At 28.5% G+C, this 22,300-nt stretch overlaps 1 protein-coding gene across 1 annotated transcript in view; it reads left to right on the plus strand.

Moving 5' to 3' along the window:
- The window catches only part of LOC107441943 (tachykinin-like peptides receptor 99D), a 62,985-nt gene that overhangs the window by 28,069 nt on the left and 12,616 nt on the right, over nucleotides 1-22,300 (plus strand). The window contains exon 3 of the mRNA XM_016055365.3: nucleotides 14,259-14,474. Coding sequence (XP_015910851.1) covers nucleotides 14,259-14,474 — 216 coding nt within the window. The remainder of the gene's footprint in view (nucleotides 1-14,258; nucleotides 14,475-22,300) is intronic.

A 22,300-nucleotide genomic window follows, 5' to 3' on the forward strand; every position in this document is an offset into this window, starting at 1 on the left:
AAGTTATCTGAGGAAAACTTTTATGCTGTTGTTTTTTTTTTCATTTTCAATTTTCCTGTGAATAATCATGTTATTCTTTTCTAGTCTATATGTAATTCGTCATTGTGTTCTTAAGAGCAGTTTATCAGACTCCTTTCACAGATGTTTACAAAAGATCCATTAACTGCAAGATAAGTTATTATTTGCAGCGAAATGTCATCGGTCACCTAACAAACCGCGAAGCAGTTCTATTTTAGTTATACAATATGAGACAAATGCTGAACATTGGTTTGAGAATAAGGAAAAATAATTTGAGTTGATTTATCACGTATTCATCTAAATTTGCTTTCAGAATATTTAGAACTTATATTTACGTAGTATTTTCTTCTAATATTGGTTTCATTTTATGTACATTGACTCCATATTTAATAACTATATGGAGCGCAAATAGGCGTCTCTGAAAAGTGGATACGACATTGCCATTAATTTAATGCATTCAAAATTATTCGTCTTTAAGAAATATCTTTCAATAGCCGAACTTAGCGATTAATTTATTTAAGCATTGATTATTGTAAGCATTGATATTAGAGAAGAATAATAGAAGGTTCTTTAAAAAATTTAGTAATTGTAGGTACTCACTGCTATTAACCTGGGAACTAACTGCTATTAACGTCATCAACTTAGAAAGAATCGGAATTTGCAGTTATCTAAACACACACATAAAAATACTTAGTTAATAATTAGTTTACGAAATATGGGAAAATAAATGTTTAGGCTAGCATTAAAATAAATCCTCAAGTTAAGAATAAAATATTGCATTTACAAGGAACATAAATATACAATACAAATGTGTTTATAGTAAAAGTTTGATGTAAGAAATTGTTATATTACGAAATGAAATAATGGCATTCACATGATTCTTTGGAAACAAGACAATACGGAAAATATTTCTTCAAATTTAAAGTCTTCAAAGGAATCTAATTTTTTTATATATATTTATTTAGTTGCGTTTATTAATATCTTACAGACAGTAGTGTAGTTTATTGACATTTGCACAAGAAAAAAAAATAAAATGGAAATTAACAAAATTTCGAATGGCAGGAAAATGACTGGAAGGCCTAGAAAATTACATATTCGCTTAGAAGTTAAAATAAACAGTCATTTTAAGCTAATAGTAACTCAGCTTAAGAAACTCAAAAAGACAAAGTTGAAAAGTTAATTTTAACTTTTTATGTAAATACATTCCAAAAATAATTATTGTGAACAATTTGATCATACAGTTTCTTCTTCTACTGGTTTCTCGTTTTTTTTTCTCAGTTCATTTTTCCCTCATTCTTTTTAGGCCCCATGTTTTAAAGTAACCTAGTAAAAATAATTTTATAATAATTTACATCGGAATTTTTTTTTTATATCATTTCAGTTTTAAACATTTCAAGTTATTTTCTTAAAACTTTATTACATTCTTTAATTTATACACCCAAGTGTAGAGTTTAAAGACTATGACAGAATTAAATTGTACAGTGATGTTCTTAGCTTATCCTTTCTATTTTAACTATCTGTGTTTTGAAAATAAAATAACCTAAAGTCTTTGCGTTATATGCATCATGAATTGTTTATATTAATTATTTTATCCACTGTAGAAAGAATCAAAAATGTTTATGTTGTTGTCATGTACAGAATAAAATATTGTATAATAATCAATCATTAAACAAATAAATAATTTTGATTACATACAACCATATTACAATCTTACATAAACTGGCTATTAGGTTAATACTTGCTTTCCCTCGTTACATTATAATTATAATGATTTCATCACTTTACAGTAAATATGACTGAATTAAAAGTAAGGTGAATCAAATTTTTTGTCCTGCAAATTTTCAAGGTAAATGTAAATTATGAGCGTCGGTGATGTTTTCTGTTATCTAATCCAGAATTTTGTACACGGTGAACGTTTCTTAGTTTTAATAATCTTTTAATGATATTCTAGTATTTGCATGTTTCTTCCAATATCAATTATTTAAAATCAATTATACATTAATTTTATAGCAAGAATCAGAAACTTCAAAATATTGCTGAATAAATCTAAAATTAAAATTTTTTTGATGGTTTGATTGTTTTATATTAATTAATAATAATAAGCATTTTGACAATGTAAAACTACATCTTATTTTTAAAAAAATATCTCAAATGTAAGTCCATAATATTATTGCACCATTAAACTGAGTAAATTTCCCTTATAACAAAGACTGCAAAATAACTAAATTTAATCATTTACGTAAAGGTAAAACATTGTTAAAACAGTCTCTATGTGATGTCACACAATTTTACTTTTTTCTATAAAAAGTAAGTAGTTTCTGAATATCTCTTTGAATAATACTATTAATATAATCAAATTTTGTATTTAAAGAAGAATAATTCAAAGCTAACCAGAAATTAGAACTGCTATCAGTGTTTCTTATCTTTCCAATTTCCGCATAAATGAGACATTCATTCTTTTGGAATAGTATCCGAAGAGAAGATTCAGGCTGCTGTTATTTTTCTTTTACAGTTTCAATTGCGGTTAACTTATCTTACAAAAGAAAAAAAGAACTCAATCTAGTACTAGGAAATTGCATGATTGCGGCTCTCTCTATTCCATTCATTATTTTCCCATCAGTCGTTGTAAGTGCCTAAATTCAATCAAGTTGCTCAGAGGATCATTTATTTATTTTTTTCATTTCGATAAGTGAAAATCTTCGTCCTGGATAAAAAGGCGTTGGTGAAATAGGTGAATGTATTTTTCAAAGTTTTTCCTATTATACTTACTTAAGAATAAAATATAAGAAAATACGAAGCAAAGTTTGTGCTTAAGAATAAAAGGTAAGAAATTAAGAAGCAAAGTTTCTGAGCAACAAGCATGGTTTTATAATTTTGACTATACATGAAATAATCATAAATATGCCTCCAATAAGTTTATAACGATAAAACGATAATTGATTGCGTTGTTTTTTCTTCACACATTAACGTAGTAAATTATATAATATATGAATTGGCAGGGTTTTTAATAATTACCACTCTTACTGTAAAATTTTAGAATCTTAGTCAAAAATGGAATCTAAAACCTATCTTTTCCTTCTAATAAGTTTTTGCCATAAAACGACTTTAAATAACACTCACAAATATTAATTTTTTATTTTAATTTTAGCATATTTTTGCTGAGCGTAATTAAATAAAAAAAGGCTTTTTTTTGCAAAAATTTTACTATAAACTTAATTAAAACATAGCGTCGTCTAAAATAAATGCTGAATATTGATTAAAAGTCAGTTTGTAAAAAACAAAATATTAACAGTAAGAAATATGTTCTTTTGACAGTTTTTTTTCATTCATTTTTTTCAAAAATTAAAAAGGAAAATTATTTTAGTTTACTATTTGCATTTTGCTTAATTTTTGAATTAAAGATTTTTTGGAATTTCCTTAATCGGGAATTTCGTTTTTGTACATTGTTTCTCGTTTGTTAGCAAAATTATTAATTTTTGTGACAAATCTAAAAGACTGAAAAACTGTGTGTGAAAAAGATATGTGTTTTATTATCATTATTTTATTTTTAAGAGAAAAAAAATTTATATCTTTGATTTTGTATAAAATAAAATGATAAAAATAACTCCACTCCCAAGGAATCAAAATTTTTTTAATCTAATTTTTCTTTGTACTGATCTAAGAATACATGTTATATTAATAAAAATAATAAAATGAAATCAAAATTTAAAAAACCATCACTACTTTTTGCCTTTTAAAATTGTGTTTATATGTGAATTATAAAGGATAAATGACTCTATAGTTGTTACGACACCACTGTAAGATATTTCAAATCAAATTACTGTAAAAAATTCCAGCCCTCTGGGTACTGGAATTTTCAGATTGTAATGGATTATGTGATGACAATGGATTTTTCAAATGATAAACCCAAATTGACGGTACTTTGCATCATAATTTGATCGTGAATTTCTTTACTATGTAGAAAAAAATCATCCAATCCGTCACAAAAACATAAGGGTAATTTTCGGTTGTGATAGAAGTTTATTACAATAGAGAAGCACCAAAAGCTTTTATTTTTTTCAATTTTGATATTTATGACAGGACAATTATGATTGTGTCCTGTCATAATCAATATTTGACTATTGATTATGATAGGGCAAGTATGATTGGTGACAAAAGAGACATGTTTATGATTTGCAGCATTTCGGAAACAATTTTAATTTCTATTTTCATCAGTTATAGAGCTCCAGTTGAAATTTGAGTACTCAAGGTAATCAAAATTTATCAAAAGTTTTACTGATATTTGTAACGTTGAGCACTCGGAAAAAGATTTAAGGCTGCTTTATCATTCAGCCCGGAATTCCGATTAAAATTTAAGTGCTCAAGCTGTATAGAAAGTTGTTGATATTTTTATTACTTTTGGTGATTATCTTGCAAGGAATTATTCTAAAATACTGAAAAACATTTAAAATGTGCAGTATTATCAGGCGTATGTAGACATGGGAGTGCTCTAGTTATTTAAAACAATTTCGAAATTTGATTTATGATAAATATCCTATGGCGAAAATATCGTCTCACAAAATGGTTTTAAAGTATATATTGCTACAAAAAATAAAACGTCACTAATTAAAAAAAAAAAATGTAAGCTTTATAAAATCATCGAAATTTTATTAAACCATCGAAGTTCCTACTGCTGATAATATCTCGATACTTTTATCTTTTAGTAGTCTGAAAATAACTAAAATATGCATTGTAAAAAATAAAAATCTGCTAAATTTACGGTAAAACAACTCTTAACTGGTGTGCTTGCATAAAATAGCATATTTAACAGAAAAATGCTTTATTTAAAAACAGGCACCTGCTTATTAAACAGTTAAGTACTGTTTTCTTAGCAATAAACTCAGTTACTTTAACAAAAACTTCGCTAAAATTAGCATTTGTATGACGATCATGTAAGTACATCAATGCTGACTAATCCATCAGAATAATTTTAACAAGCTGTCCAATACGTACTCGCATTTAATTATATAAGCGAGATATTTTTAAAGAATGCAATCTAAATTAAAAGCTTTCGATTAATAATAAATAATATATTTTTCAAATAAATTCCCTTCTTCACTTTTATTTCGCACAAAATCAAAAGCCTCGAGGAAAACTTCTAACCTGTTAATTCAATAAAAGAATTCCCCAAAGATTTATCATTGGTTCTACCAATGTTTTCCCCTTTAGTTTTTCATTTTACCAGCGCACGTGTTTTCAAACTCGATTTCTTTCGTTTGAGTCGTCTTGATTAAATCCTCCAAAAATCTTATTAGGCTTGTTTTTCTTCCCAAAACACTGAAATCTGAAAATAATTTTTTTTTTGCCAATACTGTTTGGTTTGTCTAAAATTAAATGAATTTAAAAGAAAAAAACCACTAACCATAGTTTGTGGGAACAAACTTAGATTTAGTTTTTTGGTGAAAAATATGAGTTTTTGATTGAAGCACGTTGTTGCTTTTACACACTGAGAATAATGTGAGATAAATTTGAAAAAGGTTAATAAAATATTTTTTTTTTAAAAAAATGAGATACAATTAATAAACTTTTAAACATGAATACTTCTTCCAAAAAGGATTAACAGTAATTGAAGAAAAATAAAAAATGTAGTAATTCTAAAGGAATTTCATCTTTTCTTATTTTTATTTTTGAAAAGCAGTTATTAGAGTTTTTTAGCTTAGTATATAAAAATTATAACTGTAGTGCGCGCATTTTAATGTCAAATATAATTAAGGGAACTCTGTAAAAAGTACCTGAGTTATGAGAGAAAACTTTTAACATAACCATCAGATTTTGTATGTCATGTAAAAACTTAAGAAAAATATTTATAATCAGTTGTCGCATGTAATAACGAGTATTTTCTTATGTTGCAAGAATATAACATAACCAACCATTAAAAACTCCAATTAGTTTAAAAAATGAGATAAGAAAGACATTTAAATTAAGAATATTGTGACACAAAAACTTTAATTTACACAAAGGGACATCTGAAATCTCTCTTAAATTTTCTAGCGTTTGCACATACATAAATAAGAATTAGGTTAAGCCCTTGAAGGCCTATGGTTTTCAGCTATAATCACAAAGTAAAAAAAAAAATAATGTAAAAATTTAGTTAAATAAGCTGTTATACTTGAAACAAATCAAAATAATCTTACCACATCCGGTGCTTTATTAAAAAAAAACAAAATTTCTAAGATTTAAGGCAACACAGGTAAGAGAACTCAGACGCCGAGTGTTGCATAAGTCGTACGCATAAGGACCGGATCACGCATTAATATGGGCATATGAGCACCACAATTTGAGTCAATGAGCTGAGAAGTCCTGTGAGCAACGAGTGCTCGATTCAAAACCCACGGGAGAGGTTTTGGATCGAGCACTAAGGTTTAAAAGGGGCTCTGCTTATCCGACTGCAGGCAAAGGTCAAAACCAGGCCGACAGCAGAAAGGCAACCTCCGCCACCCGATCAATCAAGCAGCCCTTCACCCAGAAGGTTCAAACAGGTCGTACTTTAAGGATTCAAATGCAAGCAAATAATTATATTACAATAAAAAACTAAATTGGGGCGTCCTTTAACGGCTCACAAACCCACGGAGCAATTACAATATCGAAAATTAATTGGCCGTATGAGGCCAATATTAAGTACTGTACAAATTTAACAATTAATCAATTTATGTACTGTACCAATTGTGAGCAACAAGAGCTGGATCCAAACCACCCGGGAGGGGGGCTCTGCCAATCCGGCTGCAGACGAGGATCAAAACTAGGCCGACAGCAGAGAGGCAACCATCGCCACACGCTCAATCAAGCAGCCCTATACCCAGAAGGTTCAAATGGGTCTTACTTTAATGATTCAAGTATTAGCAAACAATTATATTACAATAAAAAACTAAATTGGGGTGTCCTTTAACGGCTCACAAACACACGGAGCAATTTCAAGATCGAAAATTAATTAGCCATATGAGGCCAATAATATGTACTGTACCAATTTAAATAACTCAGTACGTAGTTGAAACAAATTTCAAGTTAGATTTTATTTCAAGTTAAAATTTATTCTACGTTTAATCTGCAAAATTGAAAGAAGTAAAAATTTGTTTTCAGACCAATTTTAGGAAAAAGTATCGAACTATGTTTTAGATTTTACTCTGTCAGCGATCAGTTGATTGATAGAACCAAACTTTAATCAGGTGTTTCAGCGAAACGTTAAAAAAAATTCAAGTTCTATCTAACCAATTTTGAGGTTAAAAATATAACTTAAATGAAAGTTTATATTTAACCAACTTTTTAGTGTGATGCTAAAACTAAATTTTAAATTTGAAAATAAGGATAGAAATAAAGCATTCCCACAGCATTTCGTTTGGAGACAAGTCAGTCATGGAGGATAAAGTGCTATAATTTCATGATCAACTTGATCAACATAGCAGCTGCGTCCAATCCCAAGTCAAGCTGATGCTCATTGATTAGAACCTGAATGCACGGGCGTCAAGCAACCATTGAGGATCAAATCCCAATCTTCGGCAATTACAGCTCGATACATTTTAACCACTAAGCCATCGTGGCACGATTCATGTTTTAAGCCTTTCTAAATTCTATATTAATTATGAAATTTTAAAAATGTTTTAGTGTCATTACGAGATTGATTTAAAACATAAGGTAAAACTAAATGCATGTTTTTTTTTCATTGACAACTAAATTGTGGCCTTTATAATCTTGTGTTAATTACGGAATAGATGTTATTAATAAAGCTTTTGTAGTTTAGTTAGTTTTCCAAGTTTCTGTTTTTCTTGCTATAAATAATTGTTTAATTTAACCATATTTTCAGAAAAAAAATATTAATACTATTATTTGGAGATATTAGCTTTACTCCTCTTTTATCTCCTCCATTTTTTTAAACTTCACTTGTCTTTTCTCTTTTTTCTTCCCTTTACTTTATCTTAAAATTTTTTTCTGAGGGTGTGGGCGTATATATGGGCGTATATAACAGTATGTAAGTCAACATGCGTTCACACAATACATTGACGTACATAGTAAATGTTTTTTTCCAATGGCAGGCACTGAATTTGAATTTTTGCCTATATGCCAGAATTGTTGCTCATTTCCCGTTAACCAGTGGGCACCTGTGAACCGAAGTCACGGAGGCGAGCAACATTGCCCACGTCACACTGCCACAAACCCGTTTATAGGGTGGGCCACATTCACACATCATACACACAGCAGAGGACAGCATAAAGAGAGAGAGAGACATCCATACCCAGAGCGGGATTCGAACCCGCAGCTTATGGCTTCGCAGTCAGGCACGCTAACCGCTCGGCTACCTGGCCGGCACATAGTAAATGTATTATTAAATTATTAAAACATATCTGCTTTGCTTAAAGTGAAAAAGTGAATTTTTTGAGTCACATTTTTATAGTCGAATGAGCTTCCTATAAAAATGATCGTAAAAAGTGATAATTAACAAGGCGTTCATTTTTCACATTAAGGGCTATTTAAATATCTCAAATAAGTTATTGCGCTGACAGATTGTGCTCGTTTGTTGGGATGTAAGTTTTTTTTTTAAGCAAAAAGTTTTAATGTTTAATGACGCTTTTAATGCATAGGGGAAATAAAGCAAAATAAATTTTTATTTTCAGGATAGTGTTTGTCTGCTTTCACGACTTCGGATATAATATATGAAAATTTTAAAAAGTAAAAGCTGCTTCATTTTTAAAACGCAACCGAGTTTGATGACAAAGGAAATAACTGAGTTGTTTGTTGACACTGAGTCAACAGCTTCGGGTATTCAAAGCTGAGGAAAAGTGAAAAATATCTCATGCAAAATATTTATTTAAAATTATGAAATGAATTAGAATTTAGCATTTTGTGAGAAAAAGAATAAAATAAAATGTATAAATAAATTTGAATTTTTGAGAGAAAACACGATTTTCGAATACTTGAAAACATATTTTTATTGACTATGTATTTTTATTGACTATTACATTTAAAATTATTAAATTTTTTCAAATGCCTTATTTTCAGTACTACAATATTCATTCAAAATATTTCTCAATATTTAAATTACTATTTCATTATTTATATAAAACATTTCACCATGAAATCATGGAAGTTTTAACAAAACGCGATTTAATATTTGCGGTAACGTTTAATTTTTACATTATTATTAATTTGGATTAATTGAACGTTAATTAACATTTATTTTAATATACAAAAAAAATTAATATTAATTCTATCAATTATCTATCAATATATCTGTATCTATCAATAGGCATAAACTACGGAAGTTATAATTTCATCCACCAAGACGTCACCACTGGTTCCTCAATTTGTTTGCATGTTTTTTTTCTTTTGAAAATACGTTTTTTTTCCTTCCTTTTTTTTAGAAAAAAACCCTTTTGCACTGCAACTGCAACATGGGACGATGTAAATGTTACCGCACTTGCTTTTGAAATAAGTTTAAGGACCTCTGTACCATTTGATGACTATGTACTTAATCACTAATATTCAATTCATTCTATTATATTTCATAGTTAATTGTATTAATCGGTTAAAACTATAACTGCTTTTAATGAAATTTCTCACTACTATCCTCGCTTGTTCTAAAAGAAGTGAAGATAGTACTGTAGTCATAAATGAAGCTAGTTTGACAAATTGTTTGCTAAAAACATTTACAGTAGAGTGACGGAGAATAATTTTATTTCTTGATTTTGGACACATGTTTCGTGTTCCTTAGGATCAAATCCCAGTTCTGGTTGGTTGATATGTTTTCTGCTCCCGACTGGTACAGGCCACAGTGCTAACGTCACACATCCTCAGTGGTAGGCGGATCATGGGTTGGAATCCCCTTGCCGTCGGGCTAACCGGGAGACGATTTCATGATCCCCCCTCTCTATGTTATGGAAATGTGGGTCAGTTGCATCAAAACTTGAACATTGATAGTCATAAACTCCGGCTCAGCAATTCACCGCCTGTTATAAGCAAAACATAAAGCAAGCGCAAGATGACACTCACAGGAAATTTGATAGATACCCTAGCTTTTAATATCAGTTAAGGGGTTTTTATACGGTTAGTGAAGCTTAGTCTGTTCCCAGGAAATGCGTGAAACACCCTGTTTTTTAATTCTTTAGAGCTTTGTGAAAAACTCTTATATGATATCAACACCATTGATAATACCTAGTTTGCACGCTCAGCATCTGTAAGAAATTTAAATGAAACCTGAATAGACTCTGTATTTACATCAAGGTTTTTTTTATTGTTGTATTTGTCATAGTCATTTTTTTTTAGTTTATAATTTTATCCTCCAAATTCTGAACTTTTATAAGTATCGAAATCACTTAATTCTCAATACTTTTTTTTTATTTTATTTCCAATTCCCACCCTGTGTTAACATTTCGTCAATTCTGACATTCTACAGAGCTGATTTGTTGACCACTTTTTCAAGGACACCATATAAGGTGGGCCAACGTTGCCCCCACAGTAAGGACGGATAGTAAAGAGAATGGAAGAACATTAATGCCTTGCCCGGGATTCGAACTCAGAACCTTTCCGATGCAAGGCCAGTTCCCTGTCCCCTACACAGTCCGGTCGGACAAAGCATATTTGTTGGTCACTTTTTCAGGGATTATATTAGATAGACCATCATATTAGATAGACCATCGTTGCTCCCGAAAAAATTAAGTTTTAGCATGTGGGGATCAAACTTACGACCCCTCGGACATGGGCCCAACGCTCTACCATCAAGGCTATCCCAGCGCCAATTTCCAATACTAGTCCAGGACATTTTGATCTAGTGTGTAAATGGATTAAAATGAATAAATAATACTATCAAACGTATTATAAAATTAACTCAAACGGAATCAAAAGTTATATATAAAAATCATATATGTATTACTTAATTAAAAAATAGTTATAAATTTTTCTTAGGATAATATTGTATTTCTTAAAAACCAGTTAAAAGCGACGTAGAAAAAAATTTATATGGACTATAATTGTGTGTAACCACGAAAGGAAAGAATAGCTTTATAAATTCTTATCTCTTAAATTATTCTTATCTTCTGTTTGCTCTTGAAAACAATCGCTATGTACGTTTTAAAACAGTTCTAAAACAATTTTGAGTTCTAAGACAGAAGATGATGCATAATAATATTCGATTCATATTATTGAATTTTAATAAGGAGGAAGCTACTCATAAAAAATTGTTAGTGTGCTGTTACTTTTTTTTTTTTAAATTACGTTTTCATAATCCTTTCCAACCTTGTTCCGTTTTAAATAAGTTGTAAGCAAAAGAGAAAAATGGAATTATACATGCGAAAGAGGTAAATTTATCTTTCAGAAACATTCGAAGCCCACAATGATCATTCGTCATTCATTTTTTCTAGTTTTTTTTTAAAAAAACTTGTTTTCCTTTCAAATATGAAAATATTTCATTTATTGCAATATTTCTGTAAATCAAATGGTTTTTTCTCAAATAAATGCTTATTATCCCAACACAAGAAACAAAGTGAATCATTCTTTTGTTAAAGAAATATGGCTTCAAACTTGTAAAATTCATTTTTCTTTTTTTTGTTCCTTTAGAGAAGTCAACATTTTTCTTTAATTTCAAAATTAGTTCTTTCACATATTTGCTTACGCTAAATGAAGTCTGATAAAATTTAGATTTAAATATGCGACTTACATTTACATATTAAAATAACCTTACTACCTTAAAATCATTAGTTTTAAAGTCATGCGTCTCCATTAAATACAGTGCAAAATTTTTTCATCATTAAATTATCTTAACAATATCTGATCTTAATTTAAAAACAGAAAAAAAAATTCATGATGTGATTACAATAATGACGATTGCTTTACACCAAAGTTGTGCTTCACGAATTACTCTTAGCTTAGAATGTTATTTTATTTTACTTGGTGTAAAGTGGCCACCAACATTTTTTTCGCATTCAGTAACATTAAAATTTATAGTTACAGTAAGATATGATACACAAAAGAGTCAATAAAGTTATTTTTACCATACAGTATTAAGTAAGAATCATTAGTTTAGAATGCCTGAGTATACTAATTCTTTAAATAAAATGAATTTGCTTATCAAACATGCACGTAGCAGAGAGAATATTAAGATAAATTCGAACTAGGCTTAACTGAGTAGGAACGGAAATAAATTATACACGATAAAATCACTTAGTACAGTTCACAGAGATTTAAAAATTAAACTATAATTATCCTTCTTACACAACTAAAGAAATACATACATATTTTACCGGTGTTCTTTAGTTTTTGTTTCTGAATAGCATAGGTTAAGACTTTCTGTAACTCACGCCAAATCATTCTCTGTTGCAAACAATGATCTGCAATATTAAAAGCTCGCCAACATCGGTGTTTTGAAAGTGAAAATCATTTTCGTTTGTTGTGAATGAGTGAGTTTTTGGCGTAAGTTTATTTCATTGCAAGTGTTTTGATTAATATTACACACTTAACAATGTATATAAAAACTCAATTATGTGTACTATAAGAACTATGGTGTAATATTACACCAAATTTGATGGTAAAAAATCTATAAGCTGAGTAAAAAAATACTTATTTTCAAACTAACACCAAAACGAGATTTTATATAAAATTCAAAGGGTGTGAATTCCCTAACCACCGAAAATGAAAAAATATATATTTACACCAAGATCACTCTCCTTTACATCATTCTTTAAATATTTCTCCTTCCAAAATATTTATCTTAGCGCGTCTTGAATTCATATGTAATTGTTTGCGAACAATAACGAGTTGGCGACTGTTTGCGGCTTATTGCTTTTTATCTGTAAAAAATAAAGTTTGTTCTTAAAAACATGTTCAGTATGTTGGAAGGATATTTTAGCTGTGTCGGAGGGATATTTATATTTTAATTTTCAAGTCTCTATAAATTATATTAAACCTAACTGTTTTTACATTAACTAGATATCTATGATAGCCTAACTTCCAAAAAGCAAGGTATTTTTAGTTTATTTTGCAAGCTGCCCGTTATATTATCATCCAAAATGAATTAGTTTTGTGTGCATACTTCATAAAAGCTTTATATCTAATATTTTACTTAAATTTTGCCATGTGCTTATTGTCACCTGTCAGTTAAAAAAAAAATGCATAACTACTTAAAAGAAATCGCTCCAAGATTTTCTACATGAATTTAAAATTGCTCTTTTAATGCGTAAAAGAATTTCAAGCCAATTCTTAAGTAACTGAATACGGAAATGATAAGAGAAAAATTTGAATTAGTTCGATTATAAGTAGTTTAGACTCAATCTAATTCTGGTACCTTAAGTTGGCAACATTCTCTATTAAAAGATATCTTTCAACTTGAAATTACTGAGGAATTCAAAGCAAGAAAAAAATCACAGTCAGTAAATCTTCCTTCGTGGAGGACTTTTTGATGGGACTAACCCGCATTTGCGTTACATGAAGAGGAAAACCATGAAAATTTCCCATGGTTAGCCTGATGGCAAGGAGACACTGACCCATGATACATCTACCACTGAGGATATTTTACATCAGCATTGTTTTCGGTGTGGATTTGAATTGAATCCAGTTCACCTCAATCGAAGGTGAACGCTCTATCCCCTGAGCCACCACGATTCAGATATCAATTTTGAACCTTATCTGAAACCTTTCAAACTACGTTCAGCTTCTGTCAATAGCAACAATAGCTCTTTCGTCAATTAGACGATAACTTTCACTGTCCTCTTCCCTTTTTAAATTTAGTTTGATATTAAACACTCGAAGAATGCTTAATATAAAGGTTAATACGATAACCATGATCACTAAGCGATGGTCTAGGGCAACCAACTGATTGAATAATAGTTTCCGTGTTAAGTTTTTTTATTGACATGGGAAGTGCCTTTTTGTATCAGTTTGGTCGAAGCTGATGTAAATGTGTATAACTCTATTTACAGTGTATAACTCTATTAACTCTATACATGTTTTATTATAAAGATTTTAACTTAGTATTCGATGGCGATTTATTTTAGTGGTAGAGCTTTGTTTCATATGGATGTTATACAACTGTTCTAATTTTGCAAGTAAGCAACTGTTTTACTTGTCTACTGATTAACAATTAGGTTAAAATTAAAAATAATAAATAAAAAAAACACTTAGAAAAAAAATATTATTGCTATCAAAGATACCAGATGGTATATGCTTAAAACAAAAATTTGTTCAATCTTGTAAACTTTTTTCGTTTGTTTTGTTTCAAGGTACATGGCCATCATGCATCCTTTGAAGCCGAGAATGTCTCGAAGCACAACCCTCAATATCTGTCTCTGGATTTGGGTATTCAGTGTTCTTCTCTCGCTCCCCAATCTGCTCTATTCCATGACGATCGTTGAGGAATTCACGAACGGTGAATTCAGAATTATTTGCTTTATGTTTTGGCCAGACGGACCCTCTACCGAGAGTGACCAAGAATATGTGTAAGTAAAAACAATGAAATTCATTAAATTTAAAACTCATTGTTTTTCCTTTTTTTCCTTCAGTGTTATATTTAATTATTTGTTTTCTCGTTTTATATAAGGTAAGGAGTTTATATGGTTGTACAAGACAAAAAATAAATATCTTTACGCTTCTATAGATCAAATGAACATGAGAACTTACCGAACTGTATATTAGTAATGATTTTAAGTGTAAAAATTTTTATTTCATGTTAATCTACACAATTCTTGTTGGAAAAAAAACAGCAAGGAAACAAAAAAAAAGAAATAAAAAAGAGAATCATATCATTCCGGTGCAGTGTTACTCTATCTAGAAAGATGGCTACTTGGTGATAAAGTAATACCAAGTTTGGATTCCATCTTAGTTAATTTTGGTGTTTCAGACAACGTCAACATTTTATGTAGTGTATCGACATGAAGAGAAAAGAGAAGAAAAAAAACGGGAATGACGGTAGAAAGTACCACCACCCTGAGTCCCGGTACTTTTTACCGCAATCTACTCCGAAACTTTTTACAGTGTAGTTACAAGGTTCCGAATTAAATTAAATAAAAATTAGCTGGTGACCAAAAGGTTATAAATGGAGTTGTTGCTTCATGAGCAATATAAGAGTAGCATTAAAATATAGATTTAACACTTTCACCTGGCATACCGCACTTTCACATGGCATACAGCAAGTATGTTCTGCGAAAGAACTGTAGTGAGCGGGGATTTTCCTATAGTAAGAGCGTACAGAATATACGAACGTCAACATTGCTAATGTAATGTAAGAATTATCTCTAATCTCTCTTGTAAAAACTTTCCCAAAATATATATATGAAAAAGACCTTATGGACTCTATTAAAATGTATTTAAGTCTCCTAAATACCGATATTTTCATATAAAAATGATAAAATAATTTATTTCTAGAAAAAATAATTCAGCAAAAAAAGAAGACCTGAAAATATAACTCATAATATGTATGCCAACGGGAACGTGTTTTTATTATTATCCCAAAATTATGGGTACTAACAAGAAAAGTTTCTTGAGAGAAATATTCTATAAAAAATATTTTTATTAAAAACAAAGTTCAGTAAATTTTAGGATTAATATTCTCGAAATTAAAGTTCAAAAATCATGGTAAGAGGAGCAATTTTTTGTAATTTTGAAGTTTTGGCAAAAATATTTAATGTCTAAAACAAACAAATTTTACTTCTTTTCACATTATATTAAAGATTTTTATAAGAAATAGGAAGAAAAGAGTAGAAGAAGAAAAGTGTAATAAAAATGTCAGCGTAAAAGCAAATTTTCTGGCAGTTTTTCCCTAACATTAAGGCACGGTTTTCAGAGTTTATTCACTATTCGTTTTGGATTACACTAAAAAACATATATATTTTTTTATTTTCTAGTATCGTTAATAGATTAGGAATTAAAAATCAACGAATTAGGAAATAAAATTCGTTTTTCCTCTGCATTCTTAAGATAAATCTAAATTTATAAACGCTAGAACTTAACGATAAAACAGAAATATAATCTACATTTAATTTCGTTAAAAAGCAAATCGAACATTTTTATACAGTTTAAAAGTTGGAAAACAAATATCAAGCATAAGATGTGAAAGATTTGAAGTGCCTACTTTGATATTCTTCTCAAAAACAGTGAGTCTACAATGATAAAAAAATTTAAACGCTTTAAACAAAAACGCCGCTAATATTTTCTTCAAATTGACGGTTCAAAAGCATTGTAAAGAATAATTCATTTTGAATTTAAAAATCAGGTACTATGTTTTAACTTGAATGAAAACATTTAATAAGTTCAATTTAGAAACAAATGGTGTTTATTGTGGTTGCAGCTAATTAGAAGATTATTATAGTTTTTGGCATTAAATAATTGTGATATTCTGAAGCTATGATTCATAAAAGATATACTATAGGATATGATGTAATATAATGGCAATATTATAGAGCTATGATACTATTATGTAGCACGATATTACAATTCAGAGCAAAATTGTCTTTTTTTTCTTTTTCTGATAAGTAATTAACAAAAGTTAATTAGTAAAATTAATAAAAAGTAATTAGTAAAATTGTAGTTAAACAAAATAAACCCCGTGTAATTTTCATCAAAAACGATATAAAACAGTGTAAAGAATCACGCTATTCTGAAGAAACAGTTTTTTTTCTTTTTTAATAAAAAAATACAATTATTTGGCACAACAACCACGCCTTATCAAAGCAAAAATAAATTGAAATTCTTATGTACGGGTTAGGATATACCTTAAATATAAAAAAAGAAGAAGAAAAGAAAGAAAACTGTTTTTAACAAAAACCAAATTCATTTTCCAACGTTCCAAAAATTGTTTCATTCTTTTTATTTATTTTTTCATCTCGTAGTACTGTTTTTTTAATTCATGCTTGTGTTAACTAGATATTTTTAGAACTCTATAAAATTTTGTGTAGCATTAAGGTTTTAGGAAATAAAAGATTGAAAATTCTATAACGATTTTTTTTTCATTCTAAAAATGAATTTATTTTCTTTTTCATCGTTACGTTAATTGTAACAATTTTTTACAGCAATTTGCTTTCTGAAAAGTTTTAAAGAATGTGTTTTTTTCCTCACTCTTTATATTATATATATATATATATCACGTCCATAAAAGAAAGCTAAAAGAATGTCGTTTATAAATATTTACACACGTTATTTCAAAGAAAATGTAATTTTATTAAATAATGTTTTCCCAGAAAAGATACTAAAATATTAAATGGAATATAAAACAACATTTCCCTTCGTATTTCCTTTATACTATTAGCATACCACTAAAATATTCGGAAATTCCAAAATTAAGAAATTCGTTAATCTTGAGTGTGTGAAAGCGGCCGCATTTGGTTCTGATATTTATGAATATTCATAAGGGGAAAGAGTAATGATTCATTTCACAGCAATTTGCGGAAACAGGTTAATTTCTAAAAAATAGTTTCGTGAGTTAGGAGTTAATGTAAAAGCATTTGTTGACATTTATTAAATCATCTAATTACTAGTATTAGCATCTCACAAAATGAAAATTGTTGCATTGAATACCTTTTTGAGATTCTTTAAAGGCACCTTCTTTTCTTTTATAAATTAAACCATTTCCTCTTTTCTTTTAATGATTAGTTGCAATTCACATTATATTTTTCATCTAATCCTACATTACCTTTATTTAAAGTTTAAAGGTTAGAATCCTAAAATTATAAACTAAAGAAGAAAATTTGGAAATATTCTGATGATATGTAATTAAATTTATTATTAAATTTCCCGTTTCATCATAAATGTGTGCATTCTTAATTATAGGGTAAAAAATTTGAAATTAATATTTAAATACTGTAAAATTCTTTTGCTTTTTGCGTATGACTTAATAAAATATATTAAAAATTATAGGCGTAGAGAAATTTTTGGTAGAATTACCGTACTGTTTAATAATAACACTTCTGGTTTAAAAAATATATAATTATAGTAACAAAAGGAAAATATATAGTATTTAAACCATTAATTTGCAATTTTTCCATTCGTAAATGGTATTGGTTTATCGTAAATGTTTTGTTTTCAAAATAATAGTTCATACACATTTAGTAAAAAACGATAAACTGAAAAGTAAATTTGACGAAATAAATGGTTTTTTAAGACAAGCTCAAATGTGTTTTTATAAAATTACCAAATTTTTCTACAATTACCAAATTTTAACACAGATTATAAGACAACACTTTACCGTTAGTTTCATTAAAATCATTTCAAAAGTTCTTCAGTAAAAGTTACAGAACATTTTGGTGTTTCCATAGAGCCAAAAACTCTATAAATTTAATCTATTCCAGTAGCTTTGATCATACTTTTGCTCTCAGTGTATTTAAAAATAGCAATAGACTACAGATATAGTTTTAAACAATCGTGCTATTTATTTTTATAAAGTAATGTTATTCGTATTCCTGGTTCTAAGAAACAAAGAATCTAAAATCGAGAGAGACTTAACACAATCGTAGTATTCTGTTTTTAGAAAAAGTAGTGTTATTCGTATTTAAAGTTTTTTGTAATAAGAGAACATGAAATGGAGGAAAGTTTACTAGATAAGTCTTAAATAAAGTGGCTATTTAAAAACTTAGGAGATCTTATCATTTAAGAGTAAAAATAAATAAACAAAATATATGAATATATTCTGTTTGCTTTTGAAAATTACAATCGCTCTATGCTTCTAGTTTTGAGTTCTACCAGTAGAACAGAAGATGATGTATAATAATATTCGATTTACATCATTGAATTTGGATATGGAGGAAGCTACTTATGAAAATAAAACTGTTATTGTACTTCGTCCTTAAGAAAAGGAAGATAAATTTGAAAACTTATTCTAATGAAAATAATATTTCATATATAATGTAAAAACTGCTTAAAGAGTTGAATATTCATACCACATATTTAACGTAACTGTTTTAATAAAATAAAACACATATATTCTTACTTTAACGTAAGAGCATAGATCATCATCCATTGATTTCTTTTTGTAAAATTTAAATATTCTAATCTTACAATCAACTGGTAAGAAAAAATGTTTAAACTATACCAATGAATGCACTTTAAAACAATTAAGTCGACAACTGGCACCCTGGGTAAGCATCAGTAAAATCTATTTTATCGTAAAAGTGAAATTTATTTTTAATGTAAAATTTTATACAGTAATTGTTACAGTAATATTTATTTAATAACAATATTTCCTTTTTTTACAGTAAATATTACTGTAATATTAGTTTTTCGTTCCGTAAAAATTTTCCGGTAAAAATTGATTTTTAGAAAAACGTACTTCACCAGAATTTCAATTCCAAAATTACGGTAAAATAAACAGTAACAGTCTGTCCATCCTGTTAACGTAAAGTTTATGGCAGGGAACATTTTTTTTTCTTTATGGTATTGAACCCATTTACAACAATCAGGAAAGTACTAGTCTTTTTCAGATACTATTCGACCGATTTCGCTCATATTTTGCCATGCAAAGATACGGTTTTTGAAATTATGTAAAAAAAATGTGTACCTTAGAATTCAACATTTTTCCGACTATTTTTAAATAAAATAATAAAAAATAATAAATATTTACTAAAAGTTCTTTTTCTTCATATTTTTGAATATTTTGTGATAATCAGCTTTATGATGCTGATAACTGCATGACAATAGAAACTCTTCATTTAATGAAGAAGATGGAGGAAATGTTGCGTCAATGCTGGGACTCGATTCCCAATCTGTTGATCATGAGACTGCCAGATTAACCCTCTCAGCTATAATATGTACCCAGCTGTAAGGAACTAAGTGGCTTTATTAGGTTGGCCTAGTTGGTGTGATAAAACCCTGGTTGTTTAATCGTATTATGTGAATTTAATTAATAAGCGGTTTTTCTCACAGTTAACTGTTTGTCTGTTTTGTTCGAGTATGTTAAAATCACAACTAAATAAATTGTTATTCAACTATTCTTTCCAAGAAATTTCTAATGGATTTCAAAAAGTGCCTCTGGCAAAATTTCCATGAAGGCTTCTATCTCTTCAATAAGGTCATTTTTCTATAATTCTGAAGCTGTTTTTACATTTACGAATTGCAAAATAACGCTGTGAATGCGAAAGTCAATCCAGACTATTGTAAAAACTAACGATACCTGAGTGTTATGAAATGTGCGAGCACCACTTTTAAATAATAACAACAAATAAACATTCTTAAATGCATAAATCATTAAAAAATTTAAAGGATGAAAAGTAAAAGCACAATCGGCAAAGGAAGAAAATGAGTTTTAAAAAATTTTGTGTAATATGTCACTTATTGGTGAAAACTTCCAAAATAAATTATAACATTAATGATTGAATGGTTTCCTCTTCAACATTCTGATTAAAAAATGCAGACAATAATCTAATTTATAAAATATTTGACCCTAAAAATAAGAAAAAAATAAAACAAGCAATCTGGAAAATACAGTTTTAGTAATTCATATATTTGAGTGGAGGTTAGTTTGATCTCAATGACGCTGGTATTTTTTTTTTTAATTTTAGCTTTTTTTCATCATATATTTAAAAATAATTGTACTAAACAAGAACATTTTACACGTAAAAAATCTCTCTTGCCCATAAAAATGATTTTCAATAACAGCTGTTTGTTAATTTTATTATTTAATTTTTGATTGAAAAACTTTTACTTTAAATTATACAACTTTAGCAATTTTATTTCACATTTTGAAAAGCCAAATTCGGTTAAATAGTTTCTAAAACGTAAATTTTAAATCCTTTGACGCAGGTGGGACTCCCGTGTCCCTTTTTTTTCTGACTCTCTAATTAGACTCAAATATATATTTTGGTATTTTTTAAATATAAAAACAAATGTCTAATAGTTACTTAAAAAATGTATTAGATAGGAATTGCATTTGTACTAAAACATGACATCCAAACAAAGTAGTTTAAAAGTTTTTTTCCATTCATATTCAAAAATTTATCAATAATTGATATTGAAAATTACAGAATTTCAATAATGAATAACTATCTGTTATTTATCTAAAATAACCGAAAATAAGTTCAAAAGTTGAAAAATTATTGTGTGTGGAAGTGAGATGTGTTTGAAAGATTATACCTTCAATGCAGAAAAGGACACCTGTATTTCATACTTTATCTCATAACCATAAATTATTCATATGCTTTACATATTATTTTTCATTTATTTTTGACCTAATTTAATACAAAATAATGAAAACAGTAGGAAAAATATGTTTGACAAAAATTCTGCGTTAAAGGGTCAACAGGACTATTTTGCGTATTGCTAGAAACTTGTCATTAGTTGAAAAGCATCTCCTCTTAAAACATTCTTTGTTCCCCATCATTGTAGAAATCTTAAAATTTGTTGTTTCAAAAATTGATGTAAACAATTCTTTTACAATCCATCCGCGATCCTTATTTCTATGCTTATTTATTTACACTAGTCTTCTCCTTCATATTATTCCAAAGCAAGTAGCTTGGAGAAAAATACATTGAAAACAATATTTTGTATGCAAAATTTGAGTTGTAGTTTAATCTGAGATACGTGTAAGAGAAGTTGCAACGCCTGGGGAAGCACAGACTATTTTAAAATTTCATCTGGCAAAAGTTTTGATCTGCTCTTACAATGTGCAAAATAATCGCCACACAAAACAGTGTTACTTTTGTGGAAAATGTATCACAGTTTTCTTATGAGTAAAATAGCATTGGAACACTAGATCAAAATCAATTTTTATTCCTTTGTTTACTTAAAATCTTAAAGTAAAATGTAGCTTTACACATTCTTGTTTTAATATGTTGGTTATATTTCAGAGATTATTTGATTTATATATTTTAAAGCGGTAAATATTTAAATCAAATGAAAAGGTTTTGGACAAATCAGATACTGAAAAGAAAATAAGATTTTCTTCAGTATTACCCTAAATAGAACTTATATTAATCAGCCAGTATAGAATTTTAAATGGGTGCTATTTTGATTTAATAATTTTAATTTTAACAAATTTACTTGGTTGTAGGCCTTTATCGTCTGAAAAGGCATGTCTTACTGCTACACTATCGCTCTAAAAAATAAAATATGATTTATCTTCTCTTCATAATTTTAATTAATCGGATTGACTTTGTTCCCAATTTGAATACACTGAATAGGATATGTATACATACAAATCTCTTGAAAGCTTGCAATGAAGTTAAAATTACTTCATTGCTTTAAAATTGATAATTTTACTTGGTTTCAAGTATATATCCTCTTAATAAAGATTCATTAAGAATTCATTCATTGAATCTGAAGAATATACATTACAACCTCT

This window comes from Parasteatoda tepidariorum, chromosome 4 (assembly GCF_043381705.1).
Source record: "Parasteatoda tepidariorum isolate YZ-2023 chromosome 4, CAS_Ptep_4.0, whole genome shotgun sequence".
In the NCBI taxonomy this organism is placed as follows: domain Eukaryota; kingdom Metazoa; phylum Arthropoda; class Arachnida; order Araneae; family Theridiidae; genus Parasteatoda; species Parasteatoda tepidariorum.